Source organism: Rhinatrema bivittatum, chromosome 8 (genome assembly GCF_901001135.1).
Source record: "Rhinatrema bivittatum chromosome 8, aRhiBiv1.1, whole genome shotgun sequence".
NCBI lineage: Eukaryota > Metazoa > Chordata > Amphibia > Gymnophiona > Rhinatrematidae > Rhinatrema > Rhinatrema bivittatum.
The window spans coordinates 25,046,471-25,069,494 of record NC_042622.1 but is presented as its reverse complement, the minus strand read 5'-3'; the positions used below and the strand labels follow the sequence as shown (position 1 = coordinate 25,069,494).

Sequence of the window (23,024 nt, the reverse complement as noted above, 5' to 3'; positions counted from 1 at the left end):
AGATGTATTATTTTTGCTGTAGTGCTCCTGCCTCCAGCATGTCATTCCATTCCGGCGCAGTCATTTTCTCAGATACAGAAAGCTGTAAAACCTAAACATGAGTGGTGGGCCTTACGTAACTCTGTCAGTTTTGCCACCCTGCACGTTTTCTGCAGAACAATAATGGGTGTGATTTTTTTTTTTTTTATGGCAAGTTTATCGTGCCCTCCACAAGCACAAAAGAGGAGAAAATCCTATGATAAACCAGGACCCAAAATGCTTCACCAAGAAATCCTCAATCCACCTGCAGCTTGGCAGGTTGTAGGTGTGCCTGGAATTGCACCTGGTGAGTCAGGTACACTGCTGATACCCGCAGGCCACAGGAATGTCTGCAGGTATTAAAGACCTGTGGGTTTGCAGACTTGTCAGGGTGTGGGCATTCTGCAAACCCACAGCTCTGGAGTGACTGGAGAAATAGCTCTTCGCGCCTTGCGATTTCTTTTTCATTTTTACTTTCTTATCTTTCTCTAAAATAACGCAGCAAAGTTGCCATTTTAGTCCGCTGGAATGCACTCTAATAAAGGTTAAACAAAGAAACAAAACAATATATATATACATACATATATGTATAATGGGATATCTTTTCATCGGACTGACTTTTAATACTTTTATTGACTAGTTTGCGTTTGACAGGTCCAAGCAGAATGAGCAGGTCGGAGCAAGAGAGCTGGCAGAGCCCTAACCAGCGCTTTCGGAATACTGGGCATGACTGGTCTCGTGGTATCCGCCTCTGGGCCCTCTTGCTTTATCAGAAAGAGCTCCTTAAAACGCCTTCATCCCACCCTCATTTCATGAAGAAGCCAATGCCTGCGCGATATGACCCTCCTCTCTCTCTCTCTCTTGCACAAGAGCTGACGTTTGTCTTTTGTCTTTCTCTGCTCTCCTAACTCTCACTCACTGCCGACCTTCCCTCCACGTTGTGAGACCTTAATGACAGTTGGGGACTCTGCACAGAGAGTAGGAAATAACTTTCTGACCCTGAATTCCTGATATCTCTCGGCTGCCCCCTGATACAGGTTACCCTGAAAGCAGCGTTTATTTCAGCCGCAGCGGGCATCCTCCCCTGTCAGAGGCCCATGGCTTCATCCATCTTGCGAAGAGAAAACTTCTTTTCTAAGGAAATGTGGTTTTCTCCTCAGAAGGTCCCACCTACTCTCTGACCTAGGCCTGCAGTTTTTCCTGTATGCTGATGATGTGCAAATCCTTATCCCTATTCAAAAAATCCTCATGGAATCCCTGCAGTTCTGGGAATCTTGCCTTGTTTCTATCAATTCCCTACTATCTAACCTCCACCTTGCACTAAACACATCTAAAACCGAAATCCTCTTCATCTCTAAGCAACCGGAACACACATCTAAATCCACCCCTCATAACTCTGCCGCAGCCCTCACCCCACTGCACTCCGTAAGAGACCTAGGCGTCTCACTAGATCAATGCCTAAACTTCAAACCCCACATTAAGTCTCTAATAAAGGGGGGGCTTCTACAAACTCCACGTCCTTAAAAAACGTAAGCCCCTCCTCCACACCCAGGACTTCCGCCTAGTTCTGCAAACGACCATTCTATCTAAACTGGACTACTGCAATTCCCTTCTTTTAGGCCTCCCGTCATCAACTATTAAACCCTTGCAAATACTGCAGAACTCAATGGCGAGAATCATAACCAACACCCGCAAAAGGGACCACATCACCCCCATTCTAAAGGATCTGCACTGGCTTCCCATCCCTTTCCGCGTTCAATACAAAACTCTCACCATCCTACACAACACGCTTTACAAAGACAACCCTCCCTGGCTCGAAGAACTGCCACGTTTCCGATCCTCTAACCGCCCCCACCAGAACCTCCCTTGCAGGCACCCTTCACACCCCATCCCTCAGAACTGCACACCTTACCCTCACTAGAGAAAGAGCCTTCTCCATTGCTGGCCCCTCCCTCTAGAACTCCCTTCCCACTGATCTCCGTCTAGAACCATCCTTACGCAACTTTAAAAAAGGCATCAAGACATGGCTTTTCAAACAGGCCTACCCAGATCCTAACAAGGCCCACCCTGCCTTGCAGAACTGCCTTGCAGAACTGCCTTGCAGAACTCGCCTTACAATATATTTATGTATATAGCTAGCCCAGTTACTTTATGTACTCTCCCAATGATGTAAACATAGTAAGTTTCTATAGCTATTTTGGTTCCTCTCCACTTTCTCCTCTTTACTTAGTTTCAGTTCTCTACTCTTAGTCCCTCTCGTTCCCAGCCCTTCTCTTCTCCCCTTTTCTTGCCTGCTCCCCTCGCCCCACCTCCCCGTTAAATGTAATTTTCCTTTCTTTGAGTTAATTGTAAACCGGCGTGATGTGTTCTACGAATGTCGGTATATTAAAAGTTCTTAAATAAATAAAATAAATAAATGTTACTGCAGTTTATTTCATTGCTCTAGCATTATAAACCTATGGGGGGCATTTACTGACTTCTTTTTGCCTTCTGTTTTTAAATGCTGTTACAGGTCATGCTGCACAGTAACACAAAGCATGACGACAGAAAACGACCGACTGACCCACTCTGCCTGCACAGTTATTTCGTCCAGGCTGCTAAGGATCTATCCCAGCTGCCAGCCACACAGCGTGACTGCTTGCAGGATGTCTCTCTCTGTTTGCTTTCTGTCCTCCTCATTACTACTCCATCATCTTGGACAGATAAACCCGCAAGATCCCCTCTTCTCTCCAGCACCCCTCCCTTCCCAAGTCTGACCACAAAGGATTATAAAAACATGAAAACTAGAGCGGACTGGTTTTTCACAGTCGGTAAGTTTTTCCTCTAGAATTTGCTTTATGGGTGTGCACAGTGCAGCCTTTTTCTCTATTGGACTTTCCCGCTGAAGCTCTTTCTTCATGTTGTCCGTCTTCACACTCAACCAAAGATCAACGCCTATTAACTACTCAAGGGCTTAATTCTAAAACGACTTTTCCCTGCCCTGTTCCTGTGGAAAGCACCTGTGTTGAATAAGGCTCAGAGCCTTTACGTGGAGAGTGACCATATAACCCCACGTCCCTGTTGACTGTACCTCTTATGCTGTCGTGCAATCTTTCCTATTCTCAAGGCATTCTGCTATTGACCTCATATAATACTGCAGTACCAGAGGCGGCATGCTCCAAGAGTGCCAAGGGGTGACTAAATGTTGCCTTACAGAGCAGTGAACACGAACAGAGCCTTTATTCAAGCTACTGATACGGTACCTGGAGAGTATCCATATAACTCCATGTCCAGGGAGGAGTGGAAGCCAGTCCTGGTTTTACCCTTCCTTCCCCCCACTCCAGCTGCATGCAGGGAAACTCACTCCCGCAATTCCTAGGAATCTCAATAGGGAAATCAGAGTTTCTTGCTCTTTATGAGGCCATTTTTAAAGCTTGATTATAACTTTTTATGTTCTATAATAAATGCATTTCCCCGAACCTCCTCATTTTCTTGTCTGATTCTTGACTCAATTTTAAGCTCCACAGAGAAGGGATTGCCTCTCAAGTATGAGGCTACTTGCGTCTAGCAGTGACTTAGTAATGGTAAGCAGCTGTAATAGCAGCAGGCATGGAGCCGTTTGGTCACCCCAGGCGTATGGAAACCGGCACTAAATGTAAAAACTAGCGTGCGCATTTCCCAGACAAAACGTAATTTTCTTTTCGATAAACTAGAGGCTGCTTCCCTCACCAACATCACCACTCTAAATTCAATGTTTATGCCCAGCTGGAGAGGAATGGCTGGGTGGGGCAAGTGAAAGGAAGGATGGGCAGAGAACTAGAGAATTCATGACACTGTCCCTCCTTTCATTCTCCCTTGACGGAGTGTGCAGGGATGTTAAGAGTTCCCCCCCCCCCCAAAAAAGAGAAAGTGATAACTGCACGGCAGCTTTGAAGAGCGTGTTTTATGTCTCCGTGGCCTGGATGTGTGCATTATGGACGCCTTGCACTTGCTCTGTTGTGGTAGAGAAATGGGGGTAGATGTGCGTGTGTGGATACAGTAAGAAGGCTTGTAAGGGGTGTGTGGTGGTGGGGGACGGGGTGCACCTAGTGGTAGTGGGGGGTGAGGTGGTTATGTTATAATGATGGTGGTGGTGGTGTAGGTGGTATGTGTTATGGCGGGGGGGGGGGGGGGTGTACATTTTCTCCCTTGTGCTCTCCACATTCTCCCCTATCCCTTTCCTCCCTGCCCATGTGGGAATGGTGTGGATGAGAGTGGGGGTTTGGTAAGTGTTACTGCTAGGTGAGAGGTGGTGTAGAGGGGGAAAAGGGAACCCACCTTCATTTTCTGCTCATCCTCCCCGTGTGAGAGAATGTAGTGGGTGAGTGTGTGCACTGTTTCCCCTTCTACCCCATTGTACTTTCTGCTTTCTCCCCATCCCACGTGTATATGTGTGAGTTGTGGGGAAGTGAGCGTGAGGATGTGGGAGGTGTGTGTCTGTCTGTCTGCAGGGGGGTGTACACGTTCCTCCTTGCATTCTTCACATCCTCCTCCTCTCCCTTGTGTGTGTGGGGGGGGGGGGAAGGAAGGTGAGTATTGTGTGTGGGGGGTGTTATGGGACTGGTGTGAGTTTGGGGGGGGTGTATATCAATGGGGAATACGCTGGTTGTGTATGACTGCTCTCCCCCTCACTCTCCCCACTTTGACCCCCAGTGTATGTGAGGGAGTGGTAGAGAGAGGGGTTACATATGTGTAATGAGGTATAAAGGAGTGACTAGGGTGGGAGTGTATGGGATGGGGTTTTGAGGAAAGACTGGGATGAGTGTATGTGGGGGTACATGGAGAGGTGTCAGCGAGTGACGGGCTGGGGAGTGTGCCAGGAAATGAAGGATATCAGGAAGGTGTGTCAGGGAGTGACTAGGGTGGGGGCATGTGTATAGGGTAGTAACTGTGGGTGGGGGTTGTGCACTCCCCCCTTCCACTCTCCACTTTCTCCCCCACCTGTATGTGCATGTGTGGGGATGGTGGTGTGTATGTTTCTTTTAGGGTGGAGTAGGGTGTGTGTGTGTGATAGGCAGGGAGTGAGTGGTGTAGGGTGAGTTGGGTGAAGAGAAATACTCTCTTCTCTCCCCCCCCCCAACATATGTGTATATTATATATTTATCTATATCTATCTATCTATCTATCGAGAGAGAGAGAGAGAGAGATACAGATATAAATGTGTGTGGTGCATGCACATGTATGCGTGTGTGTGTGTGTGGATGAACGAGAGAGAGGGTATGGGAAAATGAGTTGAGTGAGTAGAACTGAGTATGTCAGGGAAGGTAGAGATTTGTAGTGTGAGGGTGCATGTGTGTGAATGGTGGTATATGTGTGTGTGTGTGTGTGTGGAGTGGGTGTGTGTGGATGAACGAGAGAGAGGGTATGGGAAAATGAGTTGAGTGAGTGGAACTGAGTATGTCAGGGAAGGTAGAGATTTGTAGTGTGAGGGTGCATGTGTGTGAATGGTGGTATATGTGTGTGTGTGTGTGTGTGGAGTGGGTGTGTGTGGATGAACGAGAGAGAGGGTATGGGAAAATGAGTTGAGTGAGTGGAACTGAGTATGTCAGGGAAGGTAGAGATTTGTAGTGTGAGGGTGTATGTGTGTGGGTGTGGAGTGGGTGTGGAGTAAGGTGTGATGGATGTGAAGGGGAGTGGGATGAGTTTGGATGGTGAGTGTGTGTGTGTGGGGGGGGGGGGGAGTGTCAGGGGGGAAGAGAGTGTCAGTGTGCGCACTCTCCCCCTTGCAATTTCCACTTCCTCTCTCACTACTCTTTCCTTCCCCACCATCTCCCACTTGTCTCCCTTTCCCCCTCCCCTCTCTTCCACCCTTCTTCTGTCTGTCTTGCACTGGTAGGGTCTGAGAACCCCCACCAGCCCTTCCACTGCCGACGCTGTAACAATCTCTGGCCCTTTACTGCCTATGCCACCACTCCATCTCTGCCTGCAGCCCCTCCCATTGCTCCAGGTGAGGTTATTACATCCACACATGCGCAGACTGTGACACAATGCTCAGGCAGAGCCAGTCATATTTTTATAATATAGAGAGACATATAAGATAATTGGAGTTATCATTGGTATGATTTTAATAATGTGAAGGTTAAGTCTATACATCAGTATAGGAAAAAATTGGTAAATAAATAAATAAATGTTGCAGTTCTGTGTTTTTATTATTGATGCATTGTAATTGTTTGCAGATATTATTGATGTATGTGTCAGGCTGTTATGAATATTTTTTCATATATTACTTGTAAATGTAAAAGTACCCTGGGAAATGTTATTGGAAAGAATGGTATAAGAATGTCAAATGAAATTGAAAACTTAAAACATCTTGAACATACTTTCCTAGTCAACATTTCAGGACCAGAATACAAATTCACTCAGCTCATTCCTGCTAATAAAATAACCTGTGATCCAGTGGGCAATCATTTCACAGCTCAGACACAAGACACAAACCATCCACCCCATTAAGCATCCAGCCTTATCACACTGGCATACTGGGTTTGGTGTATGTACATTTTGCTGTAGCTAGTCTTGCCAGTAAGCAAAATCTCCTTTGTCTTATTGCTCTGAAATTCCCCAGTATCAAAGCTGCCAGGAGTTGGGCATGTCCTAGCCGAAGCTAATAAAATTCCATTGCGCCAGTGCTGGCTTTCTGGAGGGGGGGGGGGGGTTTCTTTGCCATTTTAGATGACAGAATAAAGCCAGTGCTCGATTCATGTACATACCCACATCATTGCTTTGGAGCGAAATGGTTTGGACATTCTGGATGGTCACCGGTCCATTCTGAAGACTTTTAGGTTCAGATGCGTGCTGAAAATGGAAAAGATGTATCATTTTACCTATTTAATTATTTTTATTATTATTAGAAACAATAATAAACTTATAAATATGGAATCTTTAAGAGAGTAAATAATTTATGCCCACTCTATAACAATTTGCTGTTTGATTTTATGTTCCAAATCAAATGAGTTTTACAGCATCGTGCTGCTAGAAAATAATTGGATCTAATGCTTCTCTGGAGCCAGCTTTGTGTCAAGTCTGATTTTGTACTGCAGCATTGGATTAAATCCTTCAGCCATATTGCTCTCTCTCTACTGTACTGTTTCTTCTTTGCATGCTGAAAGCCAGGGAATCATCCTATATTTCTACTCAAGAGGGTAAAATGTCCAATCAAGCATAGATTGTTTCATAAATTGGTACTTGCTAGAAGTGTGGTCTCAGGTTCCCCGTGGATGGTAGCAGATTTTGGGCATGCTTGGGATCAGTGTGGAGGGCAGAGTTGGGAAGTAAAAGACATTGGCAGGGTCATGAGAATTTATAAGTGCAGCTACTGAAGTGGACAGATCTCAGCTGTGCAGACTGAACAGCCCACTCACCTGCCATCGCTTATTCGGAATAGAAGTGAAGAATTAGGCTGAAGACAGGAGGGATCTATTGAATAGGCGAGCTACTACTATTTCATTTTTGCACGTTCTTTCTGACAAGTGCTCTCTGATTCTGTACCTCTTAACCTCATAACTACAGAAGTGTGTAAAAAATCAGTCTCAAAAGGTACCTTAGCATCGTTATCATCGGCTGAAAACTCATTTTCCTGGTTTTCAGTGTCTTCTTGAACACTTATTCCGTTGCCCATCGTCACTGTGCTATAGATTAAAAAACAAAACAAAACCCAACATAATTGCACATCATTAGTGATGAAGTTGAAATGGGATAGATTAAGGAGATGAAAACTGCAGCTGTTACAGCTGTTAGCATTGTAGAGCACTGAGAGAAGCCATGCTGTGACTTTTCTTGTAAAGGTTGATGTATGTTTTAATTTTTACAGAAACTTTCAGAAGAAAGGTTATTGCTGTGCTGCTATTTGGGGACAGCACGCCATGATACAATGATTTTTCATATAATCCTTTCTTTTGTAAGCCGTGGACAGTACAACTAATATACTGCAGTTTGCTGAACTCCAACCAGCACAGACATTTCTACAATGTACCTGCTTGCCACAGGTATAGAATGGGAAAAGTCTTGGAAGATAGACTCTGTTTAATATCATTATGATTTCCTTGAAGGGATGCCGAATTAGTTGTGACTCGGCTTTGACTGAGTTGGCTTACGAAGCTTTAGTGCACTCAGTGACAATCCAATTTGTCATGGATTTAAGTTTGACCCTGTTCTGACATTTTCTGGAATATAAAAATGTCGAATTTCAACTTCAGCCCCATAACCATCATCAACGTTTGCAGAATCTCATGAGATCGAGTACGCTTTCAGAGCAAAGATTAAAAAAAAAAACTGCAGTCACAAAATTCCTTTTTCTTAGATTAAGTGTGGATCAGAATCAGAATGGTTGCTAATTCCATAGATAATATTTTTTTCAGCATTGGAAGAACTATGTCCCATTGTACCTCCTCCCAGACCCCTAACCTTCGGTCCTCTCCTCCCAGACCCTTAACCTTCCCCTCTCCTCCCAGACCCCTAACCTTCGGTCCACTCAGTAAATATTGTTATAGTCTGATCAAAACAAGAGAAACGTTTTTTTTTTTTTTACAAAGGGGAATAAAGCAAAATTAGCATCTAGAAGCTACATTGTTGGATAAACCAAAGGAGATATAATGAAAATGATACAGAAATCATTAGATATTGCCAAAGTATGTCATTAATTAGTGGAATCAGCTAAAATGATGAAGCCAAGTTCACTATGATCCTGAGGTAAGGATAGCAAAGGGAGGTTATGTCGATATTTTTGGGTTAGAAATATTCCAAATCTGTTGCAGCCGATAACCAACAGGTAGAAAATTTAACCCTTTGGAAACCCTCAAGCATTTCTGAAAGTTCCATAGGATAAATCAGTGCTGGGTAAACCTGTTGTCAGGCACCACAAGATTAATCTAAAGGATTGTACCACTGGCACACGCTGGCAGATGGTACATAAGCTTGGACTAGGCCTGCTTACTGAAACCCCCATGTGCAATGGGAAGGGATCAGTTTAGAAGGTACTGCTTTCCATAAGCCAGTAGAAAGTTACTATTTTATCTGACATTTGTCATGGTGCTTTTTTTGAATCCGTGAAAACGGGAATGGCTTTCTTGACTTCCGCTAACAGAACTTACACTATTTGGCAATCTGTCCCAGAGACCGGCTACTCAGTGCAAATGTGGGATTACTTCAAGATATATATTTTAATACGGTAGGATTTCAGTGCCAATGAAATATTATTTCAGTATTCGTTACTATGTAAATTACAGGTAGGCAATCCAGGTACCCTGGAATAACTCACAATGATGGTTTCCATTCCTTCCAAAATAGTCTTGTCCAATCAGTAACAGCGATTGTAGTCAAAGCAAACCAACAGCTCACAAATCAAACTGACTTGAAAAACAGCAATGAATCTAGAGCTGATTCTACACAAAGGGGATCGATTTTAAGAGCCGCATGGCGTGCCCAAGTACATGCGGTTCCCGACGCGCACACGGAAGCACCGATTTTATAACATGCACACGCCGGCATGCGCATGTCATAAAATTCGACGGCCACGCACACATGCACACCAGATTTTAAAATCTGTGCGCAAATGTGCGGGTGGCCCGTGACTCGCGCACGCAGGGTGGGGAATTTTAGCAAAATACGCATGGCGACGCAAACGGGTCCCCCCCAGTTCCCTCCCAGTCCACTCTTTAATTGGAATGGACTGGGAAGGAACTTTCCTATCACTAACCCTACCCTTCCTACCTCTTCCCCTCTCCTCCCAGACCCCTAACCTAACCCTACCTATCCCTAATTTTTTTATTTTAATACTTACTGCTCCCCGGGAGCAGATGTAATCTGGGCGTGTGCTTCCCCAGGACAGTGGCTAATGGCCCCAGCCGGCCCTTTTTGCAGGGTCCAGCACTTCGGTGCGTAACGCGTGGCCGGGCCTGTTCTAAAATGCGCGCGGTACGCGCAAGGCCTGACCACGCACATAACCCCCGTTTTTTTTATGTGCGTGGCCCTTTTAAAATCTGGCCGAAAATGTTTTATTGTTAACATATATTTAAACAAAAAAGGCCTTTTGAGTCAAGAATTTCCTGTACAAGGGATTGCTTGGGGTCTGCTACGCTTACACTGCAAAATACAGAGCTAAGACCGATATCTGGTGTGCGAAAATTTACACAGTAATGTAACGGCAGATAAAGACCAAGAGGCCCATCTGGTCTGCTGAGCAGACAATTAAAAGTGTTATATTTTATAGAAGCATATTTATAGCTGTAATGTAGTTGTGTTACTGTGTATTTTATTGTGATTTTGTAGTTTTATGTAGAATTGTGATTTTATGACTGCTTTTGTTGTAGCCCGCACTGGACACTGGATGGACATTGTGGATTGTAAAAAAACTGTTAAATAAATAAATAAATATATATATATATAAATAAGTCACGTAGATCAAATTCCAACATGGAACCCAACCTCTAGTCCCACTGTGTCCCTTTTAGAGTTGCAGCTGCCGCTCCAGGCAGGTTCCCCCATGTCCTCCAGGAATCACAGTGCAGCCAGATCACGGACGCCTTGGGCTGTAAAGGCTGCCCACTGCTTCATTACCAGTCTCTTGCGCCTAAGGATCCTCTCTCTCTCTGTTCCTATCCCAAGTTTTTCTTTCAGGTCTGCTGCTGCCCCCCTTGTCAGCAACATCTCCTCCAGGAGATCATATTACTTTCATTTTGCAAGAACTGCACCGATTGCTGATTAAGGCAAGAATACAATTCAAAAAGCCCTAATGGATGGATCACAATCTTCCTGCAATATATCTAGCAGCTTTCCTTTCTTGCTACAGGGCTTTCGCAGGAACTGAAATCTTCCCAGCAGGAGTTGCAGAGGTTCCTTCTTTAAATGATTATGGGTTGGTTCTGATGCAGTGTGCAGCCTGCAGCTATTTGGGGCCCATTTTGTGGAACAAATTGCCAAGAGAAATTAGGCAAGGGGGGAAACTATGTTAAATTCAGAAGGTGGATAAATAAAATCATAGTTACACACTTGTGAGTGAGGATGGAAGTAAAATTGTAATGAAGTGGAATGGATGAAAGAGACAGGCTGGCATTTGATGGAGATTTTAGCTTTTGTAATACATTGTTATTATTTTATGATGATATATTGATTTTATTGCTTATTTTATATGATCTGTTTATTCCTCACCTTGGATAGTTTGATGGGGCTTTTAGGTTTTGTAATACATTGTTATTATTTTCTGATGATTATATGTGATGTATTGATTTTATTGCTTATTTTGTATGATTTATTTATTCCTCACCTTGAATGGTTTAATCTAAATTAAATAAATCTGTTAACAAGCAGAGTATCACCTGCCAAACTTCTTTCAGAAACAAACTAAACAGTGTTTGTTATCCTTTCAATAAACATTTTCTATGAGTTTACAAAAATAATAAGATTGATTTAAAAAAAATATGTTAAGAACATAAGAAATTGCCATGCTGGGTCAGACCAAGGGTCCATCAAGCCCAGCATCCTGTTTCCAACAGAGGCCAAACCAGGCCACAAGAACCTGGCAATTACCCAAAAACTAGTGCAATTAATAGCAGTGGCTATTCCCTAAGTAAACTTAATTAATAGCAGGTAATGGACTTCTCCTCCAAGAACTTATCCAATCCTTTTTTGAACCCATCTACACTAACTGCACTAACCACATCCTCTGGCAACAAATTCCAGAGCTTTATTGTGCATTGAGTGAAAAAGAATTTTCTCCGATTATTTGTTACTTTGTATTTACAACAGATGATAAAGTACAAATAAGACTTAGGAAGTATTCTCTGTGATGATGCAATCCTTTTATTCTTTTTATCATGGGGTTCCCTTCGTATTGTTTTTAATCCCCCCCCCCCCCTCTCTCTACCCCAGCCATTTCAGAGATAGTTTTTTGACCAGGGGCTGCAGACTGCAGCTCCCTTCGAAACCCGGTACGCGTGTGGCCCGAATCCCATCTGTAGGGCTTGCTGCTGTGTAATGGCTGAACTCCATCCTGGGAGCCATGACCGCAGCCTCTGCTGTATCCACCGTCCCTTCTTTCAGCCCAGGGGGAAGGGAAAGTGAACCTCGGTCTCTCGTGTGGCAGTAGGACTATTATCGAGATTTGTGTCATGCAATACCGGATGCTGGTGACACTGGCCCGAGTCCCCTGGCGCTTGTAATCGAATCAAGACAGACAGGACACGCAATGAAAAAAAAAAACAACCAACAGATAGGAAGCCTTGTGTATGACAGCAAGGCAATGGTTTAGAAGGTTTGTAGATTAAACTGAGGAGGGACAATTTTTAAGAGAGGACTCAATTACATGAGCAGGATGAGTTGGGGGTTCAGGTATTAAAAGCAGTTCCAAAAAGGTGAGTTTTCATTTGAATCTGGCCAGACAGGGAACCTGGCGCACGTGTTCAGGAAGGCCGTTACAGGCAATTGGTGGGGCTGGGTGGAAGGCACAGAGATGAATGAGATTTGTAGTTGGAGGGGGAGTGAGCCGGCCCTAGGATGAATCTCGTGCGTGTTTACGAAGGGTCACCTGCTCGTGTGAATCAGAACTTTTGGAGCAGCCTCTTCCCATGAAGGGGGTGACGGCAGGCTTGTCCTTCCCACTGTAATACCCATCTAGTGTTTAAAAAGAAGCTCCAGATCCCGCTGCCTACTACATGCGCAGTACGTGGCTGAATCTAGAACAGGGATTTCCATGTTTCAAACAGACTGAGCAAAACAGGGTCACCCAATTACTTAGCCAGGTAATACAACTGCTGCATTTGTGGTAAACTTTATTGCTTTTTTTGTACACAGCAAGAGGTAATGAAAAGGTGTCAGTTAAATAATAGTGCTAGTCAAGTGTTTAAAATTAAGAGCATGCCTCCCTATTTGTTTATATAATCTCCTGGAATATACACAGCAGAAAAACTAAACCTTAAAAACGGACAGGAAGTTCCTCTGTCTACGATAAGCACCTGCCATGTCCCTGTAAATATTTGTACCTGGTGTTGAATACACCGTACTGTAAAACAAATTAGCATACGACTAGAATTACTGATGCTTTCAGCTTCAGATTCTAGGTGTTTATTAATTGTAAATTTAGGGGTTTGTTTTCCGGCTAAATGGGGGTCTATTCGGGGTGAGGGTGGGGCTATCAAAACTCGGTGTTTTTGCAGCGCAGGTGCAATTGTTGAGTACCCCTTCCAGGCTGAATCAAGTACATAACATTTGTGCAGCTCAGGAGTCGTTAACGTGAAACAGGCAAAAAAAAAGAAAGCAGAGGATCCAGGAAAGGCAAAGAAGGGGTGAGCAGGCATTAGGGGAAGCGGTGTTTTTCCTGAGTTTATCTAATAAACACCTACGTATATTATTTATTTATTTTTTGCATGGGGGAAGGGTATTTTATCAGGGTTTATTGGATAAAATCTAAAATCGGAAGCCCTGCTGACGCTATCTGCAAATTGTGATTTCGTCAAGTCTTAGCTCAGCTCACTGGCTGGGGACTGGTTGTCCCAGGCAAATGCTCACAGCCTTACAAAACCTTCTGGGTCTAAGTCAAATGGCCTCTGTGAAATGAGATGTTGGTCTCAGTCCAGTTCCAGGGGGCCATGGCAAAAGCGCTCACACTGCGGATCCTGTCCAATTCCTATCAATCCATGGATTTCTGTTCTACACCTCATCGCTGTCTTGTGGCAGAGACACAAGTTTGTCCTTACGGGGATCACACTGAGGGCTCATCTAGTCCAGTGCCATGTCTCTGATGGTAGCAGGCAGCAGATGCTTATGGGATGTATCGGAATAATGGCCAGGTCTGGTTTTCAGGCTCTCCATAATGGATATGCACACTGGAGGCAGTGCATGTCAGCGTATCTCGTGCATATCCAACTGTGGACAGCCTGAAAAATCGGATTTGTTTGTGGCATATCGGCTGGAATTGGCCATCCCTGGAGCAGAGTGTGCATCAGCTTTTCAGCAGCTATGGAAATGTTAGTCTGTTTTACCTGCCAGCCAACAAGTCCTTGGTGAGGCCTCGTTTGGGCTTCTGGGTTCAGTTCTGGAGATCTTATTGAAAGAAAAGGATAGAGGCTGGATGGAAGTGATCCGGAGAAAGGCGAGCCAAAATGGTGTGATGTCTGTATCAGAAGACGTATGAGGAGAGGAGAAAGGATCTGAATATGTATACCCTGGAAGAGAGGAAGTGCAGGGGAGATATGATACAGCAATTCAAACCCTTTCTGTTGGAAAGGAAACTGTAGAACTAGGGGTGACAAAATGAAACTCCAGAGGGGATGACTCACAACCAACATCAGGAAATATTTCTTCACAAACAGGATGGTGGATGCCTGGAATGCCTTGCCGGAAAAGAAGGTGAGAACGAAAACAGTACATGAACAAAAAAAGGCATAAAACACTGCAGATCCCTAGGGCTAGAGGCTGCAAATTAAGAAAGGGGAACGTGGAGGTAACCTGCACCCAGTGGCAGTTACTACCCTTAACAGCATGCATGGGGGTAAACTGCACGGTGCGGCACTTACTATCCTTAACAGAAGGCATGGGGGTAACCTGCACAGAGCGGCAATTAATACCCTTAACAGAAGGCATGGGGGTAACCTGCACAGTGCGACAGTTAATATCCTTAACAGAAGACATGGGGGTAACCGGCACAGAGCGGCAATTACTACCCTTAACAGAAGGCATAGGGGATAACCTGCACAGTGCGGCACAGAAGGCATGGGGTAACCTGCACAGTGCGGCACAGAAGGCATGGGGTAACCTGCATGGAGTGGCAGTTACTGCCATAAAAACTTGCTGGGCAGCGTGGGTTTTGCCGTCATTGCTATATCATTATGTTAAAATGCTATCCAAGGGCAAGGTATAAGATAATAAGAGGGAAAGTGTGAACAGCGAACTTTCTACCGGAGCTCAGGCTCTTTCTCAAGTCCTTCTTCTCCTGTCAGTCCAACCTGTCTCCCACCTCTTTTCCTAATCTGTAACCCCCACCTTTCTGCTCCAGGAACACAAAAAATGCGGAACCCAAGCAGCGCAAACGCATCCGAAGAGGACGGAACTTAAAAAGCCCCTCTCACCGCAGGCAGCCTGGCTCTCAATCAGCAAATTGGTAGCTGCCAGGAAGCCTCTTCAATCCGCTCAGTATCTGCTGCCGGCGCTCAGCAGGTGCGTGCGGAGGTTCCGCGGTTCCTTTAGGGCACGCGGAGCCGCTTCCTCTTACGTGCGCTCAGCAGGCTAGGGCCCGGCTCTGGGCTGCAACCTGGCTCGGCCAGCACATGAGAAGGGTGGGAACCCAAATGTCCACAGAGCAGTAGTGTGTGAAATAAAAGTGCTGAGGGAAAAGCAAACACCGCCTTAGGTCAATTACAAAGTGGAGAAAAAGAGAAACCCAGAAATGCCTGGCACTTTTCTCGTGCAGATTCCACTGCAACCTACAACGCTCTTGGCCCCTCGTCAGTTTTTACAACACTTGAGAGATTGGTATCGACGTTTCCCCAGTAATCTCTGCAGTTTATGCTCAGGACCTATTATTATCCTGTTCTTTTGCATCATTTTAATATCTTTGGAAATCTCTCCTCAATCTCTCATTTTTTTTTTCTCCAATTTCAAAAGTCGGAATGCCACCGACTAGCGAAAAAGAGCGAGCAATCGCCTTCATGTCGGATTTCCCAGTGGAAACCAGATTGCCTTGCTTTCGCCTTCCAGCTGGACGCCTCTGCAGGAAGTCCCGAGCGAGCCTGCAGCTTTGGAGAAGGGAGGGCGAGGTCCGAGCTCAGCTTTGCCTTACCTGGGGGCACGGGCTTGGGTTTGCTTTCCCTGGGCGACGATCAATCCCTTTTGCAGCGCAGGTGGCTTCTGGCACAGTCGCCTCTTTTGCCAGCTCCGGACTCCACTGGCGAGAGGGAGGGAGTCTCTGCCCTGTACCTGCTGCTGGGTGGAGTCCTCTGCATAACTCCCACAGCTGAGGGGAAGCAGTTTTGTGTTTGCTATCCCTGGTTCTATTATTAAGAACGAGCTTTCCAGAAAAACGAGTTCCCCATCACTTTATTTTCTGTTTGCGAAGCCGCGGTGATTTCGCATGACATATTCAGAAGAAACCACTTCTGCCCTTCGCACTGATTACTCCCAATATATTTTTTTAACTTTTGATTTCTGCTACTAATGGGTCTTGGGCTTTTACCAAGAAGTAATTAAATGCAGTTGCTGGTCTCTCTGGTGTACTGAAGTGCAGAAGTTTTATATCCAGGTTGGTGCTAGACAGAACTGGATTCTCTGAGGCTTGTGATATTCTTTAAATAGGCCAATATTGAAATCATCCAACAATAATGTTATTCTGCATGAAGCTTGGAGTATCATATAGGTTTATCACTTTCCCAATTTATATATTACATGCTTTCTTGTCATAAGCTAAAAGGGGGTAACTTTCAAGTCTATTCACGTTACTGGATTTGCCCGTGTAAGTGGATGCCCAGAGATTTACCCAAGTATTTTATAAACTGAGGGGCTGCACAGTTTATAAAACATAGCGTAGCTCAGCTTTGAAAGTACACGCATATGTCTCAGTATGCGCGAATATTTGAAATACAATGAAATCGCTTACTCTCTCTGTTTTACAAACATATGCATGTATATTTTACATGCAAAAAAAAAACAGTATGTAATGGTAAAACCCTGATTTATACAGGGAAGTCGGTATATTTTAAAATGTGTGTTCATACACGAAATCAACAGTTTGCTGATACCTCCACCGGTTCATCCAGTCCATCTCCGATTCACTTAGACCCTTTAGTATTCAGCCTGAACTGCCCCCAGTTCACCAAAAATAGCAGACAACAGTTAACTCCAATTTAATGTGTCCAACTCTATTAGCGGGTGTAAAATTGCTGGAATAAATTGCCTAATGCATTCATTCAAATCTCTTACAAAGTAGCTGCTTCCACACAGAGCTCTTGACCTGCAATACAATATGCCCAGATTGCCCCTTGTTTGTGCTATGCTCATGAAACTGAAAATATGCACGTACGTTTGATGTTTATAAAATAGCATAAATACAAATACAGGCTACTTCTGCATCTGTATGCTAATTTTCTATGCATAATCCCTTTGAAAATTTATCTAAAAGTGTGGAACAATAGCTAAAATGATAAACATATAATTGTAATTAGAGACCATTAATTACCAATAACAACACTATGGTTAAATAAATTACATAATACTGTGATCATCTATTGACAATAAGAACATAAGAGGTTGCCATACTGGGTCAGACCAAGGGTCCATCAAGCCCAGCATCCTGTTTCCAACAGTGGCCAATCCAGGCCATAAGAACCTGGCAAGTACCCAAAAACTAAGTCTATCCCATGCTACTGATGAAAGTAATAGCAGTGGCTATTTTCTAAGTCAGCTTGATTAATAGCAGTTAATGGACTTCTTTTCCAGGAACTTATCCAAACCTTTTTTAAACCCAGTTACACTAACTGCCCTAACCAGATCCTCTGGCAACAAATTTCAGAGTTTAATTGTGCGTTGAGTGAAAAAGAACTTTCTCCGATTAGTTTTAAATGTGCACTTGCTAACTTCATGGAGTGTCCCCTAGTCCTTCTACTATCCAAAAGAATAAATAACTGATTCACATTTACCTGTTCTAGACCTCTCATTATTTTAAACACCTCTATCATTAGAGGTGTGAATCGTGTGATCGATCGTCTTAACGATCGATTTTGGCTGGGGGGGGAGGGAAATCTTATCGTCGGGTTTTTTTGTTTTAAAAAAATCGTTAAAAATCATAAATCAGGGGAGGGCGGGAAAACCGGCACACCAAAAAACCCTAGAACCCACCCCGAACCTTTAAAAGAAATCCCCCACCCTCCCGAACCCCCCCAAAATGTTTTAAATTACCTGGGGTCCATTGGGGGTTCCCGATGCGATCTCCCTCTCTCTCTCTGGCCACGGCTGCATTGAGAAATGGCGCCGGTGGCCCTTTGCCCTTATCATGTGACAGGGCAAAGGTAGCGCCGGCACCATTTTGTTTCCTGGCTCCCGACGCCTGCTGGAGATCGCCCGTATGACATAGTGAGGGCAAAGGTAGCGCTGGCGCCATTTTGAAGATTGGCAATATGGCCCACGTGCAGGAGGTTGCTCCCGGACCCCCGCTGGACTTTTGGCAAGTCTTGTGGGGGTCAGGAGGCCCCCCCCAAGCTGGCCAAAAGTCCCTGGGGGTCCAGCGGGGGTCCGGGGGTGATCTCCAGCAGGCGTGACGTCGGGAGCCAGGAAACAAAATGGCGCCGGCGCTACCTTTGCCCTGTCACATGATAAGGGCAAAGGGCCACCGGCGACATTTCTCAATGCAGCCGTGGCCAGAGAGAGAAAGAGAGAGAGGGAGATCGCATCAGGACCCCCCCACTGGACCCCAGGTAATTTAAAACATTTTGGGGGGGTTCGGGAGGGTGGGGGATTTCTTTTAAAGGTTCGGGGTGGGTTTTAGGGTTTTTTTGGTGTGCCGGTTTTCTCGCGCCCTATTTAACGATACAATACAAATGCCCCTGATGATAAATCGGGGGCATTTGTATTGTATCTGCACTCTAACGATTTTGGACGATTTTAAAATTATCTGACGATAATTTTAATCGTTCAAAAACGATTCACATCCCTATCTATCATATCCCCCCCTCAGCCGTCTCTTCTCCAAGCTGAACAGCCCTAACCTCTTCAGCCTTTCCTCATAGGGGAGCTGTTCCATCCCCTTTATCATTTTGGTTGACCTTCTCTGTACCTTCACCATCGCAATTATATCTTTTTTGAGATGCGGCGACCAGAATTGTACACAGTATTCAAAGTGCGGTCTCACCATGGAGCGATACAGAGGCATTATGACATTTTCCATTTTATTCACCATTCCCTTCCTAATAATTCCTAACATTCTGTTTGCTTTTTTGACTGCTGCAGCACACTGAGCCGACGATTTCAAAGTATTATCCACTATGATGCCTAGATCTCTTCCCTGGGCGGCAGCTCCTAATCTGGAACCTGACATCGTGTAGCTACAGACAGCCTTTTTCTGCTGCATTGTGCCACAGTTTGGCAGAAGGAAAGTAAAGGTCCCCTATAGGGAATCTTTGTCAATTTATCCATGACTGGGAATTATTTGTGGTGATCCAGAGAAAAGCAAAGAAAGTCTCTCCTGCACCTGCCCTGGCTCCCTCTTTCAGTCAATTGTGTTCTCCCTGTGAATGAGCCCGCGGAGCCAATTCATAGATCAGCATCTATCAATTGGCATGCAATAAATCTCAGAGCACAGTAATGTCATTAGCCTCCAGGAAGGCATGCGACTTCATTTTAACTGATCAGCCAGGTATCTCAAGCAGCAGCAGCAGGATATTCCACAATGCAATTGCTTTCCGCATAACGAACCCTTTACTGTGAAATCTTGCTGTTTCCTAGATCTCAGTTTGAAAAGTAGGGTGACTCATTTTGGAAAGCTTATCTATGTTATATTCTGGAATGCATCGGACAGGATGAACGCAGGGACAGTTTTTTTTTGTTTTTTTTTTTGGGGGGGGGGGGAGCAAATAGGGCAATCGCCTGGCATTGGAGCACCGCGACCCCTCTTCCTCACCCTGGCAAAGCTAAGTCGCTGAGGTGCAGCTTCAGGGTGCCTGGCGCCAGCCGGGCCCTACCCCTCGGTCTCTGCCCTGGGCTCCGGTGTGGCTAGTTCATTTTACTTTCTTTCAGTTTTAAAAGCAAAACACGGGAAATGTCATTTCCCATTTCCATTTTAAACAAATGCCCATCCCTACTTAGAATACACTTTCCAATAAGGAAACACCCAAAGCATAGTTCAAGGCAAACAAATATAAAGTAACTTAAATAAACATATACAATATCTAATTAAAATTTCAGCAGCTTGCTTTATTTCTTATTTGAAAAGCAAACCAGAAGTCAGTTTCTTGGTTCCACTGTTTAAAATGATTAGTGAGCAACTTAAATCCCAAGGTCAACTTCCCTGGGTTGGAGGTTAAAATAAAATCCATTGGTGTTTGATAGATGTTAATATCTTTAGGCCTGAAGGTCTAGGACTTGATTCTTGGTTGAAGCATACAAAAAAAGCAAGCAGCTATAGATCTGAATCCTAGGCGTCTGCAGAGTCTTCTTATAGTAAATGTATTTATACAGAAATATAATGGGCAGGGGTAAAGCACCATCATGGTGATTAGAGCAGCAGACTACAAACCAGGGTTCAGTTCCCGCTGCTTCTGTTAGGGGGTTATTTTCTAAAGCTATTGCACGCTTGCGCGACCAGCGATAGCTAGAAAGCTTAGCGCACGCGTGCGCTAGCTTCATCGGGGCGGAGTCGGCCCCGGAAGAGGAGGAGTCGGGGCGTCACCGGGGGCCGACTCTGCAAAGATGGCGCAGACGGCGAAACGGTACGGTGCCGTATTGCTGCCTAGTTCCTGCCCATACACATGAAAATAGATCCATGGAAAGAAGTAAACTATCACACTGGCGCTAACGCAACAATAGTACTGTGTGGACCAAACAGAACCGCCAGGGAGTCCAACTAAACAGAGTCCAGGATGACAACTGGGACCTTACCAGAGGACACAAGTAAACCTAATCCGATAAACTTGAGGGTGCATGACAAAATGCCCTTTCCAGCAATAAACAGGTCAGACCCATTCTGAGTGGGGAGTTCTTGGAATGGGTGACCTCCGGCTCCACATAGAGCTGGCAGGCTGGCATCCATACAGAATGGCGCAAACGGGAGGTGTCCACTTAGTGATGATTTGTTTGTTCCTGAAGAAGAGTCAGGTGTCCCAACATCATTTCCCTGCCTCCATCCTGCCCTCCCCCTCCTGGGTTTTAAAGAAAGTTTGGTAATTCATTTAGGGTCAAATATATCGAAATTTGATTCAAGTTCCGCTTGGGAGTGGTGAACGCAAACAACCATTATTTTCAGTGGGGAAAATTCTGGTGCCATGTCGGGGCGAAAGTCTGCCCCTTACTGCCCTGCTTAGAACCGAAATGACAAAAAAACCCCCTGCAATCCTTGAGGGCCATTCAGAACGTCAGCAATGAGTATGCATGACATGTATTTGCATGAGCTGGGTCAATTATAGGCACATAGATCTCATGCAAATTGATTTAGGGGCGGGGCTGGGTTTCAGATTTTGGTGCTCGTAGGCAGGACCAGAGAGCTGCGGGTGGGGGCAGGGAGTAGTGCGTCACTGCGGATCCCCTTTCAAGTGGCGCCAGCACCTTACCATATTCACGCCGATTCAGTAAACTGCGCGGGAGAGCCGGCGCTGCAAGGTGAGTGCCTGCTCTCCCAACGCGCGCCCAGGCCACTCTCCTGGGTGCGCGATTCAGTATGCAAATGAGGGCCCGCGCTAATAATGAGGCTCTAGGGACACTAGCGCATCCCTAGCGCCTCCTTATTGACAGAAGAAGTGGCTATCAGCGGGTTTGACAGCTGATGCTTAATTTTATCGGCATCGGTTGTCGAATCCGCTGACAGCCACGGGTTCGGAACACAGACGCCGGCAAAACTGAGCATCTGTTTTCCAACCCGCAGGCTGCGGGCAGATTTTTTAATTTTTTTTTTAACTTTGGGGCCTCTGACTTAATATCGCTATGATATTAAGTCGGAGGGTGTAGAGAAAAGCAGTTTTTTCTGCTTCTCTGTACACTTTCCTGGTGCCGGCTGAAATTAACTCCTGCCTTTGTATTGCGAGGGACTAATAGGCTCATCAATATGCATTTGCATGTTGCAGGCGCTATTAGTTTCGGGGGGGGTTGGACGTGTGTTTTCCATGCGCTATTACCCCTTACTGTATAAAGGGTAAAAATAGCTCGTCGAAAACGCGCGGCCAAACGGGGGATAAAGGTGCGCTCGGCCGAGGAGCAGGCTCCTCTTTGACCCGGGTATTTGATACCCTCAAAATTTGGCCTCCCAAGGCAGTTTGTTATGTTGCCTAAATCTGAGACCGATTGGGGATATCCTAAAATCCAGGCTGCTTTAATGGGCCTCTTAGGACTGCAGTTTCACACACCTGGGTTATAGCCTCAGATATCATTAGTGTTCCGCCATTGAAATCTTGTTTTAGTTTAAGAGACATGCAGATGTTATAAAAGGCATACTACTTTATCAGCTAGAGTTTATATTATTTAACCTGCTGGTTATGTTCAGTTTTTAAATGAAAGACTGTAAAACTAAAGGTCAAAGTGATATTATTCTGTCGGAGTAACTTAATACACTTTTGACTCGCTTTTGAGAGCGCTGTTGCCTTCACCTGGCAGATCAAAAATACATTATGTTAATCCAATAAAAAGGACTTGTTTGCTGACCTTTTTTTATGTTTGGCTACTATGTTAGTCCACTTGAATGAACAGACATAAAAGTTAACAAATAAAGACAACAAAAAATATAAATAGCAGGTGATACTTTCTATTGCACTAATATAATAAATTTCTTGAATAGCTTTTGAGATCTACTATCGAGGAAGACCTCATCAAGAAATGTATTAAATTAGTCCAGTAAACAGGTATCACCTTATATATATATTTTTTTGTTGTTTTTATTTGTTAACCTTTGTTAAGGATGTGCATTCATTTGAAACAAATGCTAAAATTGTGATGATTGAGGCCATTTCCGGCTTTTCTGAATGGAAGAAACCGAAAATGGCCTCTCATGAAAAGACCTGAAAAGTTTCAGGTATTTTTGTTTTATGTAAAAAAAAAGAAAAAAAAATAGCCTCCTTCAAGGTCCTTCCACCCATTCTGCCATCCTTCAACAAAAACTCAGGGCTGTCGGCAAAAACAGCTTTGGTGCCCGGGTGTACCCGGCTGGACCTAGTTGTGCCCATCCAGGGTCTCCCCAGTCCCTTCTAAATTCATCCTGACAAGCGACTGGGACCGGAGACCTCCCCTGCCCCCATTCGTGCCTTCCATTGAGGGGGGTGACTCAGAAGATGGCAGGAGCAATACCCATAGTTCCTGCCCATACAGGAATC

At 44.8% G+C, this 23,024-nt stretch overlaps 1 protein-coding gene across 4 annotated transcripts in view; it reads right to left on the bottom strand.

Moving 5' to 3' along the window:
* The window catches only part of BCAS1 (breast carcinoma amplified sequence 1), a 93,649-nt gene extending 77,633 nt beyond the window's left edge, over positions 1-16,016 (bottom strand). For 3 of the 4 annotated variants that reach the window (XM_029611927.1, XM_029611930.1, XM_029611929.1), the window contains exons 1-3: positions 15,803-16,016; positions 7,574-7,661; positions 6,744-6,828 (exon numbers count right to left, since the gene is read on the bottom strand). In XM_029611927.1, the coding sequence (XP_029467787.1) occupies positions 6,744-6,828; positions 7,574-7,651 (163 nt within the window). In that variant the 5' untranslated portion in view covers positions 7,652-7,661; positions 15,803-16,016. Of the gene's footprint in view, positions 1-6,743; positions 6,829-7,573; positions 7,662-15,092; positions 15,291-15,802 lie in introns of those variants that run through there. The other variant, XM_029611928.1, reaches the window with a different exon arrangement.
* Between the last annotated feature and the right edge of the window lie 7,008 nt (positions 16,017-23,024).